The 22,262-nt window shown below is 42.1% G+C and overlaps 2 protein-coding genes across 2 annotated transcripts in view; both read right to left on the bottom strand.

Moving 5' to 3' along the window:
• LOC103000087 (T cell receptor alpha chain MC.7.G5-like) overlaps positions 1-22,262 on the bottom strand; it is a 277,458-nt gene that overhangs the window by 90,083 nt on the left and 165,113 nt on the right. The gene's annotated exons all lie outside the window — the stretch shown is intronic.
• LOC102999818 (Ig heavy chain Mem5-like) overlaps positions 1-22,262 on the bottom strand; it is a 70,663-nt gene that overhangs the window by 2,803 nt on the left and 45,598 nt on the right. The window contains exons 3-4 of the mRNA XM_028166031.2: positions 10,873-10,916; positions 5,871-5,924 (exon numbers count right to left, since the gene is read on the bottom strand). Coding sequence (XP_028021832.1) covers positions 5,871-5,924; positions 10,873-10,916 — 98 coding nt within the window. The remainder of the gene's footprint in view (positions 1-5,870; positions 5,925-10,872; positions 10,917-22,262) is intronic.

The raw sequence follows: 22,262 nt of genomic DNA, 5'->3' as shown, positions 1-22,262 counted from the left end.
TAAACAGTCCTCTGGACAATCCAGTTAGGCTGAAAATCTCTCTGAATCAGTTGGTTTATTTTAAATGCATGAGCCCTTGGAATGAGATGAGGGCAAGGTCTGAGAAGGACTATATAACTGGTTCCAACACTCTGCGGATGGAGGTGTTTGTGTCACTTCAGTGTGTCATCCCCATTTTTTGGACTGGAAGGGATCTGCTAAAGTTAAGTGGTCCATCTCTCTGCCTTCAGGTGAATTCTTATTCTTTTATAAGGGACCACCCTACAGTTTCTTTTGAGTCTTTAATCAGAGAATTACAGCTATCATTCGCAGAGGTCCTTAGGATCATAAAACCAGTTTAAACCCATTTCTTCTTGTTTTGTTCTAAGTGGAGCTGTGGAACACTGTTTAACAATAATTGGGTCTCCTCCTGGCCTTCTCTCCTTTCATGCGTCATCTTGGACAATCATCTATCTGCTACTCTGTATATGCATCTTTTTCTTTCCTTAAAACCAGAGGGGGGTTGGGGATTTTTCAAAGGGCTCTCCTGGAACGTGGAAGGAGAAAACCTTCATTGTTTTGTTTCACGGCATAGCTGAAGCCACTGATAACAGACACCGATAACCCCAGCAGTAACGGCTTGGAAACCACACGTTCTGCTCAGTCACCTCCCTCCAGAACTGTGGCATTTCTCGCTTATGATACTGACTTTGGTGAGATGGATTCCAGTTGATTTTCAAGGGAGCTTGAAAATAAGTTATAGAGAAAGGAAACTAATCCACTAAAAAGCAAAACCAAAATAACCCTATCTCCTTCATTACTTAAGAGTGTGACCCAGTCCTGGTCTGATTTAGTTGGATAATTAAGCCTTGCTTGGGATTTAAAAACCTAATTTCAAAGGCAGTTGCTAATGATCACTTTGGGCTGGAGAGACCTGGCTTGAATAATTTGAATAATGTGATATAACCAACAAGACAGATGTCTGAAGAAGGTCATACACTAAGATATTGAGCTCTGAATCTGTTACTCAGCATTTCAGATAGAGCATAATGCGTTGGTTTGGTAAAAGATTTTTCTCAGAACTCTTTCTCAATTAATGTCTATCCGTTCAAAACAATTGTTTGAAAGTAAAGTGTTTAACCCATTCTTTGGTATCATGGTAACCAAAGAAAAGGCTATCTGACTGAATTGAACCTTTTTTAAAAAATGGGGTGCATACAGTATAGTTGCCATATGTAACCTAGTCTATTTTAAATTAGACCTAAACCAAAATTTGAAGTTGTATAAAATTTGCACTACATTGTAGTCTAAACTTTAAAGATGTAATCGCTTATCTTTTGAGAATTTCCAGGCTTTCTCCTTGGTCCACAAATGTAATTACATTTCAGCATGTATTGCAAAGTGCTATTTGTTTGGGCAATTGTTATTTTATTTTCAGACTTTCTCTTTTTATGAGTACCCATCTAATGCTAAGGTTATGTGCTGGTAAACAATACAAAAAGAAGTGTATACCTTTCCTGAACAGTTTTTCTTAATTTATAAACTTAGAAGTCATCTATGTTCTAGATTCTCATAGAGTGTCTTACTGGTTCCCTAAGCATCGCAACATGGATAACAAATGTCACTCACAGTTTCAAAGATCTCTGCCAACATGGGATTTGACTTGAACACAAATCAGGTAAGTTTGCTCTACTTGATTACTCTGACCAGGGTGACCATCTCTCTCCTAAATCTTCCAGCTGCAGGACATTTTACAGGTGGCAACAAGGCATTCACACTAGTCAGCTTAGCTAAAGGGATGCCTAAGGATGAAGCAACCACCTTGGAGAATTTGGGCCTCTGCCCCTCTGGCACCTGATGCTCCAACTATTAGTGTAATTCTTCTAGATTTCTTTGTGCTTTCTGGGCTGCTCTGAAGATTTCAGAAATAAGTTTTTTTTTTTTTTTTTAAGTAAAACTAGTTACAGAGCTACTTCAGCTACTCAGCCTAGTGTCTTTACTGTGGCCCACTCCATCTGTACTACTCCATCTCCTAGTTATACTTTTTCACGTAATGCAAACTGGATGGCAACCCTAGTCCCAGGAGTCAATTTCTCCCTAGAAATGTATGGAAAATAAATCAACTCACGGGGCTCCACGAAGAGTTTGGTGCCAGCTCCAAAAAACATCTGTCGGGTGTCCCAGGAGCACATTGCGACGCTGCCTCACAGGTAACCAGCCTGGGGCTGGCCCTGGGGCCTGGGCTAGAACATCTGTATCCTGCCTCCCCAGCCTGGGTCCCAGCCTCGAGACCCCACCACTCAGAGAGCTACAAAGCTGCCCTTGATTAGATCAGGGGTCGAACTCATAGAGTCTCAGTTCCTTTTGAAGCTAATAATAGTTTAACTGCTGGGTAAGGAGGTGAGCATGAAATCCCCAGCCAAGAAGCACTAGGACAGGGGACAGGGCTGAGACAGAGCAAGAGAAGAGGGTGACAGGTGACAAATAGCTGCCTTCAGGATGGAAAATTTAACATCCCGTTTATTGGGAGGGCTCTCCAAGAAGAACACATTAGCTTGGGAGTAGGGATGGGGCACTGAATATTGACATTTCTTGTAATGAATGTTAGGCTGAGGAGGGTTTAGACACAGATCTTGTTCTCATATTCTGGTTCCCTTCTCTTGGGTCACAATCCACCTTTTTGATCAGAAACCTAACTTCTTCCCCATCACTCAGACTGAGTCTCACAATAACAACAAACCTACTTTCTAATTCCCTGAGTCCATGGAAAGGCTTTCTAAGGACCTGAGGGTTGAACAAGAAATTGGTAGCTGACAGGGGATCCCAGTGGTGCTATGTGTCATGGATACAGGTCAGAGAAGCCAGCTCTTGCTTTGGATTGTTTATTTTTGTTTTATAATTTCTCTTGAGTCTGGATCCAGATACAAGCCTCAGGAGGACAGAGTAATCATGTGAAATAGAACTTAAGGATGATTACTCTGTCTTATCACCAAAATATCAAGCGTCTAGGGCTAGAGTTAGGCAAAGGGAAGGATGGTTGTATAGGGCCATTATAGGTTGCCAAAACTTTAAGGATTGGGGGTTTGATTTGAAATTCTCAGTCCCCCTACCTGAGCTTCATATCATCATATTACACTCGATCACTGCAGGAAGAGAAAACCAGAGAAGCAATTGGAGAGCTCAGGTCAGCATCTCGACAGAGGGGCTAAGCATCAGTTTCATCTCTGAAGACTCCCAAAGGCACAGCCTCAGAGATTTGATTCTAGCACTGCAGATAGCTCTGAATCTCAAGTGGAAATGATTTAAAGGGAAAATGAAACACAACACTTTTTGCTCAGATGCAATTTGCCTAACATCAATCAGACTGCAATCAGTTACAACGTGATTCTGTTTCTTTCCTTCTTTTCATTGCTCTGGTCTCTCTCCCTTCAAAGATAAGAAAACTCACCAAATTCCACTATTTCCCTGGAAGCAAGAGGCAATCAAGTATGCGTGTAAGTTTATATTACCCTCTGAGAGGCAGAGACCCCGTTGACATTACCAGTCCCTTTCAGGACTGTCAGATCGCCTACCCACATTCATGTATATTTCCCCACTTTTTATTTCTTCTGAAATAAACAAAATCAGAATCTAACCAATGCCCCATTGGTTTTGGCATTTTGGAAAGCATCTGAAAGACTGTTGTTCTCTGGACTGGTCCCGGTGACTGATTGTTGGCAGCTACCCAGACTACCTGAATATGACCCCTGGATTTCCAAACACTGGAACAGACTGCCAGGGGACAATATCTCTAGGAAAGCACCACTACTTCGCTATTGTCTTGAAGTTGGGGGCTGAGTTTCTACTTTGGATGTAGGCTCCTGAACCTTTACAGAATCCTCAGATTCAGGGCTAACAAGGGAGGTGAGCACATTATGGTTCTCGGCAGAGCCAGACGAGGATGGGACCTTGGAGAACATTTAGTGTGAGCCAGGTACGATGATTTAATGCAAGTTCTCAGCAAAAAAGAGACAAGGGCAGATTGGCTTTTATCGTCTAAGGCAGAGAAGACTATTTTGATCTAACTCCTTCTTTAATAATGTTTTTCTTCTTTCTAACCCTCCCTCTTCCTACGCTGTGACTGTGACTCTTTTTCCTCATTAACAGTGGAAAGATTCTCCTTATCTAGAACTTGCCTTTTCCCTGGTCCCAGTCCCTGACCAGAGGGCCAGAAGCCTGACCAAGGGCTTTATTTAAGCAGTTGTAGAAGACTTATCAATACTAATCCTCAGAACAGAGCTTCCAAGCATACGTAGAATATTTTCTTAAGAGAAACCTAGTGAATTTGTCCTCCAGTTTTACCCTGGCTCTTTGTAACAACAATGGATTTCCCATTTAGAACCTCCTAACTTCTCAAGAAGTTGCGTTTATTCAGGACTATGCCACAACTCCAAGGGAATATACACACTGAATAAAATGCATAACTTACTCGGTTCCACGATGAATTGAGTCCCGTTTCCAAAGGTGAGTTGTGCTGTCAGCCCACCATTTCAGACATCATGACCAAAAACCTTACTCCCTATTTTTCCCCTGCCTAGTGCATCTGTTTGGAAGGAGGTGGGTTAGCTAGAGACATAGAACTTTGCAAGGGTTTCTGAGATCTAAGCATTTCACGTTGGCAGCTTCTTTGATGTGTGTTATCTTCTGAGTGTTGACATTGAGGGACGTCCCTATATTTACTGCTATTATCTCCTCAAACCTGTCATCTCTTACCCCTAGATCTTGCTTCAGGATCACATTTTCACAGGGAAAAAGGAATTAACTGTCAAATGGCTATTGTCAGCAGAAACATAACTGTAAGGTTCAAGTCAATCAGAAAGGACTATGCCTCAGTTAGAGGTGGAAGGACACGATGGCTGGACCAAGAGCCATTGATGAAAAAGACTTGGAGTCTATTAAAAGGATGCTAATACTCATAGATGACCACCATTTCTATAAGTACTTTACTACTTACAAATGGCTTGTGCTTACACTACCTCAAAAAACACTACTGTAACAAACTCCATGAGATGATATTATTAGATCTATCTTACAGATGGAGTCGCTGGAGCTAAGCGTGGTTAACATAGTGGCTGAGCTGGGCCTGACTCTCAGGTCTCCAGACCCCAGATTCCATTAATTGAACCAGCTTAATAGATGACAGGACTGAAAGGAGCCTCAGCTGTCACTTGTCAAAACCCCTGAAGTCATACAAAGTCTAAGTAATGGACACATAGGGAGAGTTTTGATTCCTTTTTCAGCATCTTTTTTCATTAAATCCCAGAATTCCCACTGGGTCATAAGACATTCACATCATTGGACTTCCTTGCTTTTCCTACTATATTGTCCCTTAGAATTGGTCTGGATGATAATCAGGATTTTAGTGTGCTAAAGCTGGAAGACACCTGGGAAATCATTTGAACCAGCTAGAGGGAAACTCGAGTTCAGTGAAGTCACAGAGCTCGTCAAAGAGGATTCGAACTCAGTCTTTGACCTCTTGGTCTAACATGCTCACCACTGCACCTCATATTTACTAGATGTGCTGTAGTGCAGGTCTGGTCATTGCCCAGATCTGTACATGGTGAATGCATGGGTGTTAAGTAAGCTGGTTTGCTAAGGCTAGTCAGGTAGAGGGAAGGCCACAAAAACTCTCCTGGACGGAGAGTGGACCAAGAAGACTACTGCAGCACGTACCCACCCTGGATTGTATCAGAAACTCAGTCCCTGCCCCTCAAACCATCCCTTCCTAAATTACCTGCTGGAGGGATTTTCAACAACCTAAGAAGTGTTTCCCAAGCTGATGAGTTGGGAAAATATTTAACAAAGATAATTGCCAAACATAGTGGCCAAAAGAAAAACAACGAGTCACTTACTTGGTTCAACGTTCAGATAGGTTCCTTTGCCAAATATCAGTGGATCATACACAGCTGATGAACCCAGTCTAAAAACTGCCTTTCTTTTTCTTACCACAACCCTGGCCCCAGTTGCCAGCTCACGTGATAGTCATTGGATGGGATTTTCTGTCTCATCTGCTTAACCTCTTTTCTCCTCAGTCTTGGGGGCTAACCTTCAGGACAAAGCAGGAGGCGGTTCCTGGGTCAAATAGAAATCTAGGCTTTTGCCATGTGTCACAATCTGAATTTGTGCTCTGAATGACAGAGGTTGGAAAAGAGTTTCTTAGATCAGGAGCAAAGAAAGGTAGACTGCTGATCATAGAGTGGGTGATTGTCAACCCTTGGCTACACTTAGGTGGGGCAAGATCTAGTGAGTGACGTGCTCCACTCAGAACCTTTTAGGAGAACTCCATTTCATATCCAGTCAGAGCTTTGCATCATTGACAGGCACTGTGCAGCAGCCAGACTTAGTATAAAATAGAACTAGAGGTTTTGGAACATTTTAATAACATGTTCATGAACTTCAAATTTGAGCAAGCTTTAATGGCATACTTACACTTAGAAGGGACAGTTAGATTAGCCTCTGTCATATGTAAAAATCAGTGTCTGTGCGATTGCTTGTATGTCACTCACAAAGTCCAGGGAGAAAAAGTGCATTTTCAGATCAGTTTACAGCCCATACAGGATTGCATATCATACTTTGAGAATCACTAAAATAGAGAGTGCTTCTCAGTTGTGGTGAAGTAGGGAGATGTCAGAAAACCTGAAATCGAGTTCAACTCAGTTTCTTACTTACTAAGTGGGTAATCTTGGCCAAGTTCCTTAAGGTCACTGAGCTTCGTTGCCTCCTTTATAAAACGAGGATACTGCCTTCTGTATTGGGAGGTTGTAAGATTAAATGAAAGGGTGTATATATAAAGCATTCTGTAAATGCTCGGTGTAAGTAGAATGCTTATTAGTGTTAGACTCAGAATAAAAAGTGTTACTTTAAGCAGGAGCATGTAATTTCACTAAGCTCAGAGCTCCCTGGGACAGGGATGTAGGGAGAGGTTGCTGAGGGAGGAGAGAATCCGGTTTCTTTGGTGTTTGGGATAAAAGTGCCCACTTCTTAAAGCTGAGGGTGAGGACTGGAATCCAGGTTTCTGTCTCCCTTGGTCTCTTCCCAAGGTCAAGTGTGACTGCCATTCCCTTCTCTAACCTTCCCTCTAGAATCCAAAAGCCCAAGTCCTTACTTAGGACTTAGAAGCCATCCTTTCCCCATTACCAACCTGACCTCATTCACAAATTCTCTCCAGGTCACTCGCTCTCCTCCAGCCGCCCAGGCCTCCTTGGTGTCCTTCACACACCCCAGGCAGTGCTTGTGTTCCCTCTGCCTGGAAATGCTCTTCCTCCAGAAACCTGCATGGCTCCCTCTGTAACCCCCTCGGGTCTCTGCTCAAATGTCCCCTTTCCAATGAGGCCTTCTGTGACACCCTGTTAAAAATTGCACACTGCCCCCTCCCACTAATACTCTTCATTCCTCTTCCCTGCTCTATTTTCCTTCACAGGGCTTATTACCACCTAAACTACTATATATATATTTTTTTTTGAATTTTTGAATTTTATTTTATTTCTTTTTTTATACAGCAGGTTCTTATTAGTTATCCATTTTATACATATTAGTGTATATATGTCAATCCCAATCTCCCAGTTCATCCCACCACCACCACCACCCCCCACCGCTTCCCCCCTTGGTGTCCATACGTTTGTTCTCTACATCTGTGTCTCTATTTCTGCCCTGCAAACCGGTTCATCTGTACCATTTTTCTAGGTTCCACATATATGAGTTAATATACGATATTTGGTTTTCTCTTTCTGACTTACCTCACTCTGTATGACAGTCTCTAGATCCATTCATGTCTCTAAAAATGACCCAATTTCGTTCCTTTTTATGGCTGAGTAATATTCCATTGTATATATGTACTGCATCTTCTTTATCCATTCGTCTGTCGATGGGCACTTAGGTTGCTTCCATGACCTGGCTATTGTAAATAGTGTTGCAATGAACATTGGGGTGCATGTGTCTTTTTGAATTATAGTTTTCTCTGGGTATATGCCCAGGAGTGGGATTGCTGGGTCATATGGTAATTCTATTTTTAATTTTTTAAGGAACCTCCATACTGTTCTCCATAGTGGCTGTATCAATTTACATTGCCACCAACAGGGCAAGAGGGTTCCCTTTTCTCCACAACCTCTCCAGCATTTGTTGTTTGTAGATTTTCTGATGATGCCCATTCTAACTGGTGAGGTGATACCTTATTGTAGCTAAACTATTATATATTTTATATAGTGAGGTTACCATCTGTCTTACAGTGGTAGTTACACTACACTGTAAGCTCCAATAAGGCATGGGTTTCTGTCTGTTTTATTCATGCTGATTCCCCAGCACCTGGAAGAGTGCCTGGCATATAGTGGCAGTGACTTGTCACAGGTTGCAGAGCTGAGATCAGGCTTGGCTCTGGAGGTGCCTAGCTTGCTTACATTTCTTTTTTTTTTTTTAAATTTATTTATATATTTATGGCTGTGTTGGGTCTTCGTTTCTGTGCGAGGGCTTTCTCTAGTTGCGGCGAGCGGGGGCCACTCTTCATCGTGGTGCGCGGGCCTCTCATTATCGCAGCCTCTCTTCATGTGGAGCACAGACTCCAGACGCGCAGGCTCAGTAATTGTGGCTCACAGGCCCAGTTGCTCCGTGGCACGTGGGATCCTCCCAGACCAGGGCTCGAACCCGTGTCCCCTGAACTGGCAGGCAGACTCTCAACCACTGCGCCACCAGGGAAGCCCCTGCTTACATTTCTATTTCCTTTTGCCTTAAACCACCATTGACTTGTCCTCTCATTCATTCATTCATTCATTTGTTCATTTGTTTGTTCATTCATTCAACCAACATTTACTTAGTGCCTTCAATGTATTCATGGAAACGGTAAGGCACAACTCAGAGCCCTTGCCTTCATGGGACAAGGGAGATGGCCGATAAGTGAGCATTCAAAGTTTCAGGTGGAGGTGAGGGCTATACAAAATGAAGCAGGGTAAGGGGACTGTTGAAGACAGGGGTGGTTGAGGAAGGCCTCATTAGACGTGACATTTGAGTAAAGACCTGGAGACGGTGAGGGAGAAAGCTAGGGGAGTCTCAGGGAGAAAATGGTTCCAGGCAGAGGGAACGGCAGGTCAAGGCTCTGTTCTGGGAGAGGCTCGTCATGAGTGAGAGGGAAGGAATGCCAAAGATGGGAATGGGAAAGCTATCTCTTGGCATTTTAGAAATATGTTGATGATCCCAGGATTTTTTCTTGGGGGAAAGAGTGATGCTCTGATCATTGTCTGAACCTTTCTGAGTTTAGGGACCCTTGAGCCCTAGGGGTGCAAATTCAGGGGTGGCCCTTGCCTGGAGAATGCCCCTTTGGGTAATTGGTTTTGGTTTTGGGGCAGGAGCCCTGTTTTGGTGAAGGACTGTGTTGGGGATGGAAGGGAAACAGCCTAACTGTTGTTTAAGACTCTGCAGGCAACTTGGAAAGGAGCTCATTAGAAGCCTGAGGGGGGAGGCCGAGACAGGCAAGAAAAACCTCCACGTGTGCCCCAATCGAACTTCAGTCCTGATAGAAGAGCAGAGTTCTTAAGTGCACAGGTTTTGGAATCAGACAGATGATACAAATTTTGACTTTGCTAAGCTGTGTGATCTTGGGGAGTCCCTCCTGACCTATAAAAATGCAAGTAATAGTACCTAATTTTGCATGATCATGCGAGAACCAAGTAGAATGACATTCATTTATAAAGTGCCTAGTCCAGTGGCCCAATACATAGTAGGCACTCAAAAAGTAGTAGTTGATATGATGATGATATATGTATGTTGTATAATGATATATATGACTCTAAGTCCATCCAGTGGCCCACTGGCAGGAAGATGTTCCTGATGACTGTGGCCCTTTCTAAGCTCCTGTCATTGTCATGGTCAGTAGCACACATTTACATTGTGGTACTTTATTCCTTGCTGTTTTATCCTGTTCTCTTGTTCTGTTTTATGAAGTTAAGTGGCAACCCCAGGTTTTCTCCATCTGGAGGGCTAAAAGCTGTGGTGGATTTGGGCTGTGGGTCTGTGTAGACCTGTTAGTTTGGTGCTGCCTGGGAGCCCTGCAAGTAAGAGCTTGAAAGAAGCACCTTTCCTCAGGTGCATCAAAAGAAAGAGCATCAAAAGAAAGCAGGCTTCTGAGAAGATAAAGGGTCTGAGTTTGCAGTGATGTCTCTTTATCTAATATTTGTTGCCTAAAAAGAAGGAGCCATACAAAGGTATTTCGGATCCTGACCTCTCTGTGTGCCCCCCATCTTTTTATTTCAAAGGACAATGGAAGTCACCAGCTCAGTGTTTCCTAAACTTCAATTAATCACATCTCTTTTTGGGTTATTTTGGGTCACATCCATCAGTCATAAGATTTGCTTAATAATTTTCTTTAAATTTACTCACACTTTAACTTAAAATATAATTAAGAGGAAACTTTAAATCACATGGGTTTGACAACCTAGTTGTACTATGCTGATACCATTAAAAGACAGTGCAATTGAAATGAAAAGGAAGTCTATGTACCATCTAAAGCCACGTACTATGCATTCTACACTTAGGGCAACGGTGGCTCAAGTAAGTCAGTAAACAGAAGAACTTAATTCATTAGGAAGAACTTGGCGAACAAAGGGAGATAAGGGAACTCAGTCACTAACTTTGTCAGGAATGTGGATAAGCTATTATTTTAGTGAGAAAATTTAAAGCCAATGAGGTCTAACGGCAAGAACCTCCGTTATTTGAATTTTCAAAATCTTACTATGATTTTTAAAGAAATATGAATTTTTCTGCACTGACTCTGCTAGCCGGCTTCGGATCTCTATCTTTTTCTGGATGCAAAGCCCCTGCCCCACTTCTCCCTTTAGTGTGTGAGGTCTGGGAATGCCCAGCCTGCACTCCTCCTTTTGCCTTCCTTTGCCCTCAGTTCTATGCCTCCTTCACTTCATACACCCAGGACTGTCTTGTCCCTAATCATTCTCTGAGAGGGGTCCACTCCATCACATTTTCACCCCACCTCTCTAAAGTCTTTGTTTACTTTAGAAAACACAAGCTGAACGCCAAGGCATCAGGCCAGGACGTGCTGTTATTTTCCAGCAGCCAGCTCAGCAGATTTGGGACCCCGTTGCTAGACTTCCCTAGGATCTTTGAAATGGGGTGTTTTGTGTTTGTTTATTACATTTTCTCGCTTAATATTAATCTCCACTATCTAACTGGAAGCTGCTGCCCAATGGAGACTGATGTCCTTTTTTTTAGCAAGACACAGTTGAATTCAAATGTCACTTAAAAGACCCAAGAAGATGCCTTCGGTGTCGAGCACTGTCCTTTGACAATGTTAGCATCGATTCCTTTATAACAGTTAATTAGTGAGTGGCACCGCATCCCCTTAGTGAGGAAGATGGACGCCATGAGTCCTTAGGGAGCTATGCCTGGCTGTGTCCTCTAGGCTTTAAAGAAAGCATTGCACATTCACTTTCTTCTGCTTGGGATCTGGTCTCAATGGGAACCAGAATGTTCCAGCTTCCTCACTAGTCACCTAACTTCCATTTGCAGCTCAAACAATTAGAAACAGATTTCTGGAACTGGTTCCTTTTTTCTGAAGAAAAAACAGAACAACACCAACGCCTACTTACCCTGGCCTAACTCTCTGTGCCCAGGAGGCTGACTCAGTTCTGAGCTCTCCCAAGAGCAAGTGTTTGGCCTAAAGAAGGTGAGAATTCTTTATATCTGGAGACACCTTGATAGAATCCCCCAGACTCAGCTCAACCTTGTCCCTGGTCACTTCTGACTCTTCTAGGGGAGCTGAGCCAGTGACTCTGTCGTCTCTACAGCCTGACCCAAAGCCCATGCGTTGGGCAGAAACTCCTCAGTTTCCCTGAGCTATGTGGGGGTCTTTCACAGCCCCCAAATCTATTTTTTTTATAGACAATCCCCTCGCAATTCCTATGGAGGGGATTAACAGTAGTTCACATCTTCCCCAAACTCCTCCTTGACGCAATATTAATGCTACTGCTACCCATCTCACATTCCCTGATATTTCTGCCTCCTTAGATAGAGGATTAACCTCAACAAACAGATAAATGAATTACTTACTCGGTTCCACAATCAGGCGAGTCCCTTTTCCAAAGATGAACCTGTCTCCCTCATGCAGCGCTTGAGGGCTTCCCAAAAGCCTCAGCAGTGCTCCCACCTTTCTTCTTCCTGTCATCTTGAGGATGGGAGGATCTTAAGGGTTTGGTTCTTTGAAAGATGGCACTTGATGCTCATCCAACTGGTTCGTGATGATATAGTCAATTGCAGATTCGCAATTGCTTTTGGGTTTGCTTTTGGGAGGTTGTAGTCTGAGAGTAGGTAGGAGCACACACCGCTGTGGTGAACATTTCCAGTATAGGACACTTCATGACGTTCTTGGAATGGTTGCTTTCTGTTATTTTAGACTTTTCTCACTTCCTAGATGCACACCTAACTCGCAGTCTTAGAAAACAGGTGTTGCCAAGGGGATCGGTCTTGGATCCATGACTATTCCAGAGTCAAGGCATTCGCAGACACCCGGGCTGCTTTAAGTCAGATAACATGTGGCATACCAATGGTGACAGGGCAACATGAAGCACCAATCATGTACTGGGGATTTATAGTATATTCAGTGTTAGAATGAGCAACTACTACTGGTGATGGCCTAAAATCAAATCCCTCTCTTTAGATTCATCTTCCCAAAATGCACAGCAAAGCCCTCAGGCAAACCTCCCGAGGAATTTTGATTCAGAAATTCCGTAAGATTCCTTTTTGCAACAGAAACCAAGACAAGGATAGTTTTTGAGAATCACCTTTTTGTATTCCTCAAATACGGTTGAAATGCCAGTTTCACTCAAGAGAGAACAGCAGTGAGAGAGAGAGGCCAGCAACTGGGGGTCACCTCTCCTGGTTCGGACAACTTTCTGGCATCCCTTTTGGGTCACTGAGCAAGGAAGGACCCCTACTTGCTGTGTTAGTCTCCGGGGCATGGTAGCCAGGCTATGGATTTCCCAGGGAAATGTCACTTTGACCCCTGCAGTTTTTGTACAGGTCTCTGTGGGTTTTGTATCACTGTGCGTATCCCACCCACAATGCTACAGAGCTTTATAAAAACCTCCCTTTGGTTTTGCGCAATGTGGTCTCTGAGAACTACGGGGCCGGATGTTTTCTCCAAGTCATGCTCCAGCAAGATCAAAGGGATTTGGCTTAGGTCAGGGGAGGCTGGCCTGGGTGCTTCTGTCTGAGACTCTTTTGAACCCTTGGCTAGATCTGTCCTGGAGTTTGTGACTAGAACAGGTCAAATCATGATGTCTATTCCCACTGTGCTTTCTGGCCAGTCTACTCTCAGATGGTTTCCCACAGAGGAGTTTGCCAGACCTGAATGTCTCAAGTGGATTCTACAAGTTGTGGTTGGCAGAAAATGTTTGTGGGCAATGTAATTTCTCCTGTCACCTGCTAAGCTCCTGAATCATCTCTGTCTACCCCACTTTGCACATGGAGGGTGTTGTATAATTGACAAAGGGCTTTCACATAAACTTAGAATTTTAGACTCTCCATTGACTCTCTGGTTGTTAAATTGAAAGTCAGTAGCCCATATGCTGGTTTATGTGACTTGGAAAAGGTGACCTACTGGGCAAATGCAGTGGCAGCTCCTAGGGTTCTAGTTGGCAAACAGAGGTTACCTTTGTGAGCTTTATGAAAGGCTTCCCTTTCTCCAGCTGATGCAGCCTCCTACCAGGGCCTTGGCTCGGCCCGCAGAGCTCAAGCTGAATTTTAGCCCCACTTGTCCCCTTGGCCAAGAGCTGATTATTATAGATGCTAAGCCTTAGGGGGAACCCAACTAAGGGGTTACTTGCTAAAATTTATGGTAGCTCTCCATTATGCTCAGGATAAGATGGTTTGGAATACAGGCTTTTGCTTACTTTCCTAGGCTTACATCTTGTACTTTTCCATTTGCTCCCTTAAACTCAGTTGCCTTGAACTACTTGCTTCCTGAAAGCGCCATGTTCTTTTATATCTCTTTACTTTGCCCTGTGATTGCTTTTGCTTGAAATGTCCTTTCCTTCTTCAGTTCCCAATTTGGTCCCTAACCCTGCTCCTTAGATCTTATTGATTTCCTGATCTGAGCTTAGCTGTTGACATCTCTGGGAAGTTCTAAATGACTGCCAAAGACTGTACCAGGTTAGATGCACCCCTTCCCCTGAATCTTCTTGCATCCAGTGCTTATCCCTATCATTGCTCTCAAAACCCCTTTCCTTTGTTTTCATTAGGTACAGACCCTTGAGAGAAGGGATTTGTCTTGCTTACCTCTGTCCTCTGTGCCAGCACAGTGCCTCATTGAGTGAGTTCTCAGAAAGTGTCTTCTGCAACTATTTTAAGGATGTGGTATCTCATATTCTGAGAGGATAAGCTGGGAAGTGACAGGTCCATGGCTAGAACCCACATCTTCCCAATTCCCAGTCCCTTACTGTCTCTGGTCCTGGGTGCCCTATGGAATACTACCTTGCATTTGTTTAGGAGAGCATGGCATCATTAGTTGTAAATAATTGGATTTTTACATTAGCCTGAGTTAAGCATCGTTGGGAACATAAATTTGTTGTGATTTTCTCCACACCATGAAATATATTCTAAAGGCAAAGAGAAATGACTTTCATGTTGTCTACATATTTGGAGTATTCAAATCACATATCTGGAGTATTCAAATCAATATGTTGTCTACATATTTGGAGTAATGAAGGGTCAACTGGGCCTCTAGAGAAGCATCCTAGGATGTCACAGCTGCGAGAGCCCTCAAGGATCATATATTTGCTCCCCAATATGTTCAGATGAAAGGGTCTAGAAAGATCCAGAGAGGTTTTGGAACTGGCCAAGGCACCCAGCTTCAAAAGAACATACAAGAAATCAAGTATCCCAATTCTTAGTTCAGGAATATTTTTTTGTACACTTGGCAGATACCAAGTCTTCTTTGTTCCTTTATTCTGACATTTGTAATTTGAAAGTCTGGGTATCCTCTCAGTCCTCCAGCTGATCTCCTTCCCTGGAGTGGCCTTAGAATGGAAACCGTGGAAGCCTGGCATTTTCTTTCTTTTTTTTTTAAATTTATTTTTTTAATTTATTTATGGCTGTGTTGGGTCTTCGTTTCTGTGCGAGGGCTTTCTCTAGTTGTGGCAAGCGGGGGCCACTCTTCATCGCGGTGCGCGGGCCTCTCACTATCGCGGCCTCTCTTGTTGCGGAGCACAGGCTCCAGACGCGCAGGATCAGTAATTGCGGCTCACGGGCCCAGTTTCTCCGCGGCATGTGGGGTCTTCCCAGACCAGGGCTCGAACCCGTGTCCCCTGCATTGGCAGGCAGATTCTCAACCACTGCGCCACCAGGGAAGCCCCATTTTCTTTCTTTATGTGGCTTTTCATTGTTGTAGGATATGCTTTTCTGTGGGAAAGGGGAGAGGCAGGCACAGGGTGGGTTTATCCTGAAGTTCCCCTCTTCCTGGAAGGAGGCTAGGTCATTTTCAGTGCCAGATAAGTGCATTCCCACAAGGGATCAGAGGACAGGAACGGTGTGTGGGGACTGAGTTTACCATGGTGTTGTCCAATCCTGGGTGGGATCAGGCTTCCTGCTGGGACATTCAGAGCACTTGGGAAAATTTATGGGATGCCAGGCCAAGAAAAGAAATAGGGATTGGACAAGGGCATCCTAGAGCTTTTAATTTTGTGATTGTGGACTTTGAACTGGCTTTATTTATCTTCACTGCTTGCTCCTGATATTGACATGTACTCTTTGAAGGTTATAGACAAACTGCAGTGGATTCAAAGCTGATTCCAAGCTGTTGAAAAGACTTCAAACCACATACAGGGAGGAACAGCTAGAAAACTTTGGAGAATATAGACCAAAGGTAGGGAGGTGTTTGATCCTAGTCTTCAGATAACCATCAGGGTAGAGCTGGCTTATTAGAAGACAACTGGATTCACCTGTATACTTATGCCTTCTATCTATTGCAGTATATTAGTTTGGTTGCAATATATGAGCAAAACTTGGCCTTATACATACAAACATGTAGTACAAAAAGATAGGTTAGTAGCAGTATGAAATCTGAAACCGTGTTAATGGACTTACCATATTCTTTTCCATTAAAATCCTTTGGTCTAGCTTGCATTTTGGATGGAAATTTCACCCATGCATGGTTTTGTAACTTTATCCATTGGTCTTCTGAGAAATAATTGGTTCTCTGTGTTAGGCAACTTGCGTGTGTTATCACATTGCATTATACAATATCTAATATATCACAGTAGTTAATATGATCACCAATATCTTTAAATCAGAACAGTATTTAAATACTGGGGAGCCATACAGCTCATGGTAGCAGATACAAGTTTCCCAAATTCTAATTTTTGCCTGAAAGCTTAGATTTTTATCATTAGCAACAATGGTCCATTGTTTTTCTTGATGTGCAGGCTCAGTTCATTCATTTTCAAGAAAATGCCTGACAACTACCCAAATTTGATTAACCATGGTTTCTCTGCCAGTCATTCTGTTCAGCAAAATGGTGTTTCATGGAAAAAGTGGCTAGTTCAGCCTGTAACTCAAATGATTGCACAAATATTTTCCCTTGAGATAATATAATAATTTGGAATGCAACAGAAGTGCTTTATGTGTACTTCCACTTTTGTCACACAGAATACTAAAAAGACATATACTCAAGAGGGGAGATTTAATAAAATTAATAGTTTTACTGCTTTTTCAATGTTATGGACTGAGCTGTGTCCTCCCCAAATCCATATGTTGACGTCCTTACCCCCAGTACCTCAAAATGTATCCTTTTTTTGGCGATAGGGCCTTTAAAGATAAGGTGAAATGGGGCCATTTGGACTGGATTAGAGTGGACCCTAATCCAGTCTAACTGGTGTCCTTATGAGAAGAAGAAATTTGGGCACACAAAGAGAAGAGACACCAAGGATTTGCATGCACAGAGGAAAGTCCATATGCGGACACAGAGAGAAGGTGGTCATCTCCAAGCCAAGGAAGGAGGAATACGGAGAAACCGACTCTGTGGGCACCTTGATCCTGGATTTCTAGCTTCAGAACTGTAAGAAAATAAGTTTCTATTGCTTAAGCCACCCGGTCTGTGTTATTTTGTTATGGCAGCCTTAGCCAACTAATATAGTCAATAACATTTTTAGGTGAAACTGGCTTTCTTTTCCCCCTTGCAAATATAGCAATGAAGGATATATTGACCACTAATACAGAATTGAGGCCTCTGCCTTGATTCAGGATGAGGGACCAGGAGCTTTATCCACCATTGCTTTTACACCATCAGGGCAATGTCAACACAAAGAAAAAGGCAAATATTCTTTTGATATTATTATGGAACTAGTTCTGACATCACAGACTCCCTGAAAATGTCTTTGTGTCCTTAGTGGGCCATGGACCATCCTTTGAAAACCACTGTCCGAATCTATGTGGTTTGTGCTGCCAAAGCTGCAATGGCAGCAGTCAATCCAGGCTTTCTCTACTGCTTGACCACTCTCTTCTTGTTTGCTAGTGATTAGCAGATCAATTATATCATATGCTTTGACTGATGGATGAATAAGTGGTCAGAAGCCATTGTGAGCAGTAATTTTCCAATTCCTTAAAATAGATGAAATTGTCCTAAATACTTTGGTGGACTCTCTAGAGTCAAAGACCATGGACCTGTATGTCCTCTGCCTGTGGTTTGTTCTCCTTGGTGGTATTCGGTGTCTCAGATGCTGGATCCATGAAGATGGTGCTTTGGAGACAGTGGGAGGGCTCAGGGAAGGCCCAGAGTCTGACTATATTATGTTTAGTATCCAAACTATATTTCTGCAGCAAAACTTCAACCTTTCCATTAAAAATAATATTTCTCATTTAAGTGACAGGTAGTTAGGATGGTGACTTGAATTTTTGGCAAAATCCTAAAGGGATTCCTCCTCCTAAAGGGGAGGAATAGATCGACTTGGCTTTCATGGTTAATGGATCAAGCAATATACTCAGCAACTGGACTGGAATTTAAAAAGGCCAGGCTTTTGAACTGAGACCCATATAAAGCCCCAGGCATGGATAAATCTTGTCAAGTTCCCCTCAGTGAGGAGGCCCCCAACACACTTTGGCTTTTGTCAAAACCTTCTCTTACCTTCTCCGTGATGCTCACCCCGCTGAAGGAGAAGTGAGCTTGCCAATCCGCTGACTGGAGTCTTTGGTACGTCTGTAGAAGTCTGGCTCTGCCCCACCTCCACACAAGTGGAAGACTGGATTTTGAGCTATTATCATTATCTCAGATCTTGAAAGGCAGTGATTTTAAGATACACCACTTATGCCTCTCCCGTTCAAGATTGTTCTTGAATAAGAACAATCCAAAACGTGGAACATCATCACTTGCAGTTTTCTCATTAATTTTACGTATGTAGACAGTGACAGAGTCCATTGTTGTCTTAGAAATATGTCATATGAACACACAGTTTTAATTTCTTTAAATATCCGCGGATTCACGGTTTCTTTGAGCTGAGCAGTATTCTTCAAGAAATCATGCTGATTTTCAAGAAACATATTGTATTTCACTTTTTCACTGCTTAAACTTGCTGTAGACCTCTTGGCCACTTAGAAATGAAAACATTAAAAATATTTTTTAATAAAGCTTTTGAAATATTAGGAAAAAAGAGGTGAATACAATCAATATCTTGGATTCATCATTTAGATTTAACAATCTTTAATGTTTGTCATATTTGCTATTTATTTTGTTCAAGTATTTAAAATAAATTATAAACATCATGACAATTCCTTTCCAAAGACTTCAGCATGCATTTTTAAAAAGAAAAATATTTTTCTACATAAGCCTAATACCACTTCCCATCTAACAAAGTTAACAATTCTCTAAAATCTTTTAATATTCAGTCCATGGTCAAATTTCCTAATTATTCCCCAAATGTCTTTTTCAGATGGTTTTTAAAAACAAAAGTCTAGTCAAATACTATGCAATTAATTCGGTTGCTACGTATTTTAAACTTCTTTAATCTGTAGTAGTTCTCCTTCCACTACTTTCCCTCCACTGTACTTGTGTTTTCTTTTCATCACATTGATTATTGAAGGGACTGGTCCTGTTGTCCTGTAGAATGGTCACCTTCTTTGTCTAGTTGTTTCTTTGTGGAATCCTTTAACTTCTTCTGGCTCCTTTGCCTCCTGATAGAACTAAAGGTTTGATTAGGCTTATTTATTTGTTTATTTTTGGCAGAAATACTGTGTAGGGGAAGATGTGTCCTGCGTACAGCATCATGTCAGGATAGACATAATGACTTGATGAGGCTAAGATCGATCACTAGGATAAGATGGTGATAGAAAAGTCTACCTTTTGTAAAGTTTCGTATACCCATTGCAACCAGCAAGTTATCTGAGACTTTGCAATGTTTTAACACTTTGTTTTTGGCTTGGAGTGTTTTTTCTGCATGATTTTTTAAATGTGAAGCCTGAAGTTAGTCACATTTCTTCTTTTATTTCTCAATGTCTATTGTTTATTTAACTACAAAGGTATCATAATTTGTTTGGTAAGATTTGTCTTTGCAGAATCCACCCTAGATGCACAAATATTTTCATATCACTCTTTTTAAAAATATTAGTTAATTAATTAATTAATTAAATTTATTTTTTGGCTGCATTGGGTCTTTGCTGCACGTGGGCTTTCCCTAGTTGCGGCGAGTGAGGGTCACTCTTCGTTGCGGTGCTCGGGCTTCTCATTGCAGTGGTTTCTCTTGCTGCGGAGCACGGGCTCTAGGCGTGCGGGCTTCAGTAGTTGCAGCATGCGGGCTCAGTAGCTGTGGTGCGTGGGCTCAGTAGTTTTGGCTTGCGGGCTCTAGAGCGCAGGCTTAGTAGTTGTGGTGCACGGGCTTAGTTGCTCCGCGGCATGTGGGATCTTCCTGGACCAGGGCTTGCACCCGTGTCCTGGCAGGCGGACTGGCAGGCGGATTCTTAACCACAGTGTCACCAGGGAAGTCCCTCATATCACTCTTAGAGCTGACATTTTAAAGGCATTCCAGGATAAATGCATATGTTCGTACACAAGCAAAGCTGACTCATTCATAAATGTTGAGTTTTTCATTGCTATGTTTGTAGGTAGCATAGAGTATTAGGAAGACCACTAGACTGAGAATCAACAACCAGATTCTCATCCAATCTGCCACTCTAAGAGCTTGGTCAAATCTATGAGCTTGGTTTTAGGATCTTGATCAAATCCTGACTCTCAATTTCTTCACATATAAAATGGGATTATAATGCCAATCCTCTTTACCTAATGGGTCTGTCAAAAAAAAATGAAATAAAATACATGAAAATGTTTTGAAAACTTCAAAGTATGATAAACATTTAAAATAGTCTCATTATCATTTTGCTGAACTCAAAGAAATTTCTCACACATACACATATGCTCATCCTCAACTTCATCAACTGATTTATCTGGTGTGTAGTTTTTGCAGATATTTGAATCTATTCTATAGTCCTCCCAAAGTTGACTGTTTCTAAAAGAATTTTTTTTTTTTTTTACTTATTTATTTTATTTTTATTTTTGGCTGTGTTGGGTCTTCGTGTCTGTGCGAGGGCTTTCTCTAGTTGCGGCAAGCGGGGGCCACTCTTCATCGTGATGCGCGGGCCTCTCACTATCGTGGCCTCTCTTGTTGCGGAGCACAGGCTCAGTAATTGTGGCTCACGGGAGCAGTTGCTCCGTGGCATGTGGGTTCCTCGAGACCAGGGCTCGAACCCGTGTCCCCTGCATTAGCAGGCAGATTCTCAACCACTGCACCACCAGGGAAACCCTAAAAGAATATTTTTAAAAAGAAGAAGAGTATTGGGCAGTAGAATTAAAAAAATGGCTTCATCCTTCATACACCTGTAACCACTTTCAAGGTCCTAGAAACATGCATTTAAAATTGATATTAAAAAATAACATAAATAACAGATGCCATACTCCAATAAGGGGGATTTGCAGCAATCTCTTTTCTCTTTGCACTTAGGAAATCTCATTGCTAGCATCCTCTTGTACACAGGGAATTCAGGTCCAATAAGACTGGATTTCCCACACCTTCTCTCTCATCTTCTAGAATCCTAGATCAGTGTGGGATGCAGTTCTCACACTGGTGTCCTACCAGTTTGCATGTTCCAGTGCAAGAGGTATAATGTTAACAATGTTTATGCTAATATTAATGATTTTTATACTTTAATTTCTATTGCTGTTATTAGGGGATGGCCTATTCAATATCTCATGAAAACTAGCATTTCATATATCTTCTTTTTTTTAATTTTTAAATTTTTAAAAAACATCTGTATTGGAGTATAATTGGTTCACAATGGTGTGTTAGTTTCTGCTTTATAACAAAGTGAATCAGCTATACATATACATATATCCCCATATCCCCTCCCTCTTGCATCTCCATCAATTAGGATGAAAAATTTTTATATCCATAAAAGAGAAAACAAAGGATTATGTAAGCTCTCCCCTCCCACACACATGTAGGATTGTGTTTTCTGCAACCCTTGTGGTTGGGTTGATAATGGGGGAAAGAGTTAGTTGATCTTAAATGTTTCATTATAATACTCCTTCTAGATATCCACCACCTTATTTTTTTAAGCATTTTTATTGGAGTATAATTGCTTTACAATGTTATGTTAGTTTCTGCTGTATAACAAAGTGAATCAGCTATATATATACATATATCCCCATATCCCCTCCCTCTTGAGCCTCCCTCCCACCCTCCCTATCCCACCCCTCTAGGTGGTCACAAAGCACCAAGCTGATCTCCCTGTGCTATGTGGCTCCTTCCCACTAGCTACCTATTTTATATTTGGTAGTGTGTATATGTCCATGCCACTCTCTCATTTCGTCCCAGCTTACCCTTCCCCCTCCCCGTGTCCTCAAAACCATTGTCTACATCTGCGTCTTTATTCCTGTCCTGCCACTAGGTTCTTCAGAACCATTTCTTTTTAGATTCCATAGATATGTGTTAGCATATGGTATTTGTTTTTCTCTTTCTGACTTACTTCACTCTGTATGACAGACTCTAGGTCCATCCACCTCACTACAAATAACTCAATTTCATTTCTTTTTATGGCTAATATTCCATTGTATATTTGTGCCACATCTTCTTTATCCATTCATCTGTCGATGGACACTTAGGTTGCTTCCATGTCCTGGCTATTGTAAATAGAGCTGCAATGAACATTGTGGTACATGACTCTTTTTGAATTATGGTTTTCTCAGGGTACATGCCCAGTAGTGGGAT

Source organism: Balaenoptera acutorostrata, chromosome 3 (assembly GCF_949987535.1).
Source record: "Balaenoptera acutorostrata chromosome 3, mBalAcu1.1, whole genome shotgun sequence".
In the NCBI taxonomy this organism is placed as follows: domain Eukaryota; kingdom Metazoa; phylum Chordata; class Mammalia; order Artiodactyla; family Balaenopteridae; genus Balaenoptera; species Balaenoptera acutorostrata.
Note: the sequence above shows the minus strand (reverse complement) of the source record. Positions and strands in the feature narration are given on the sequence as shown.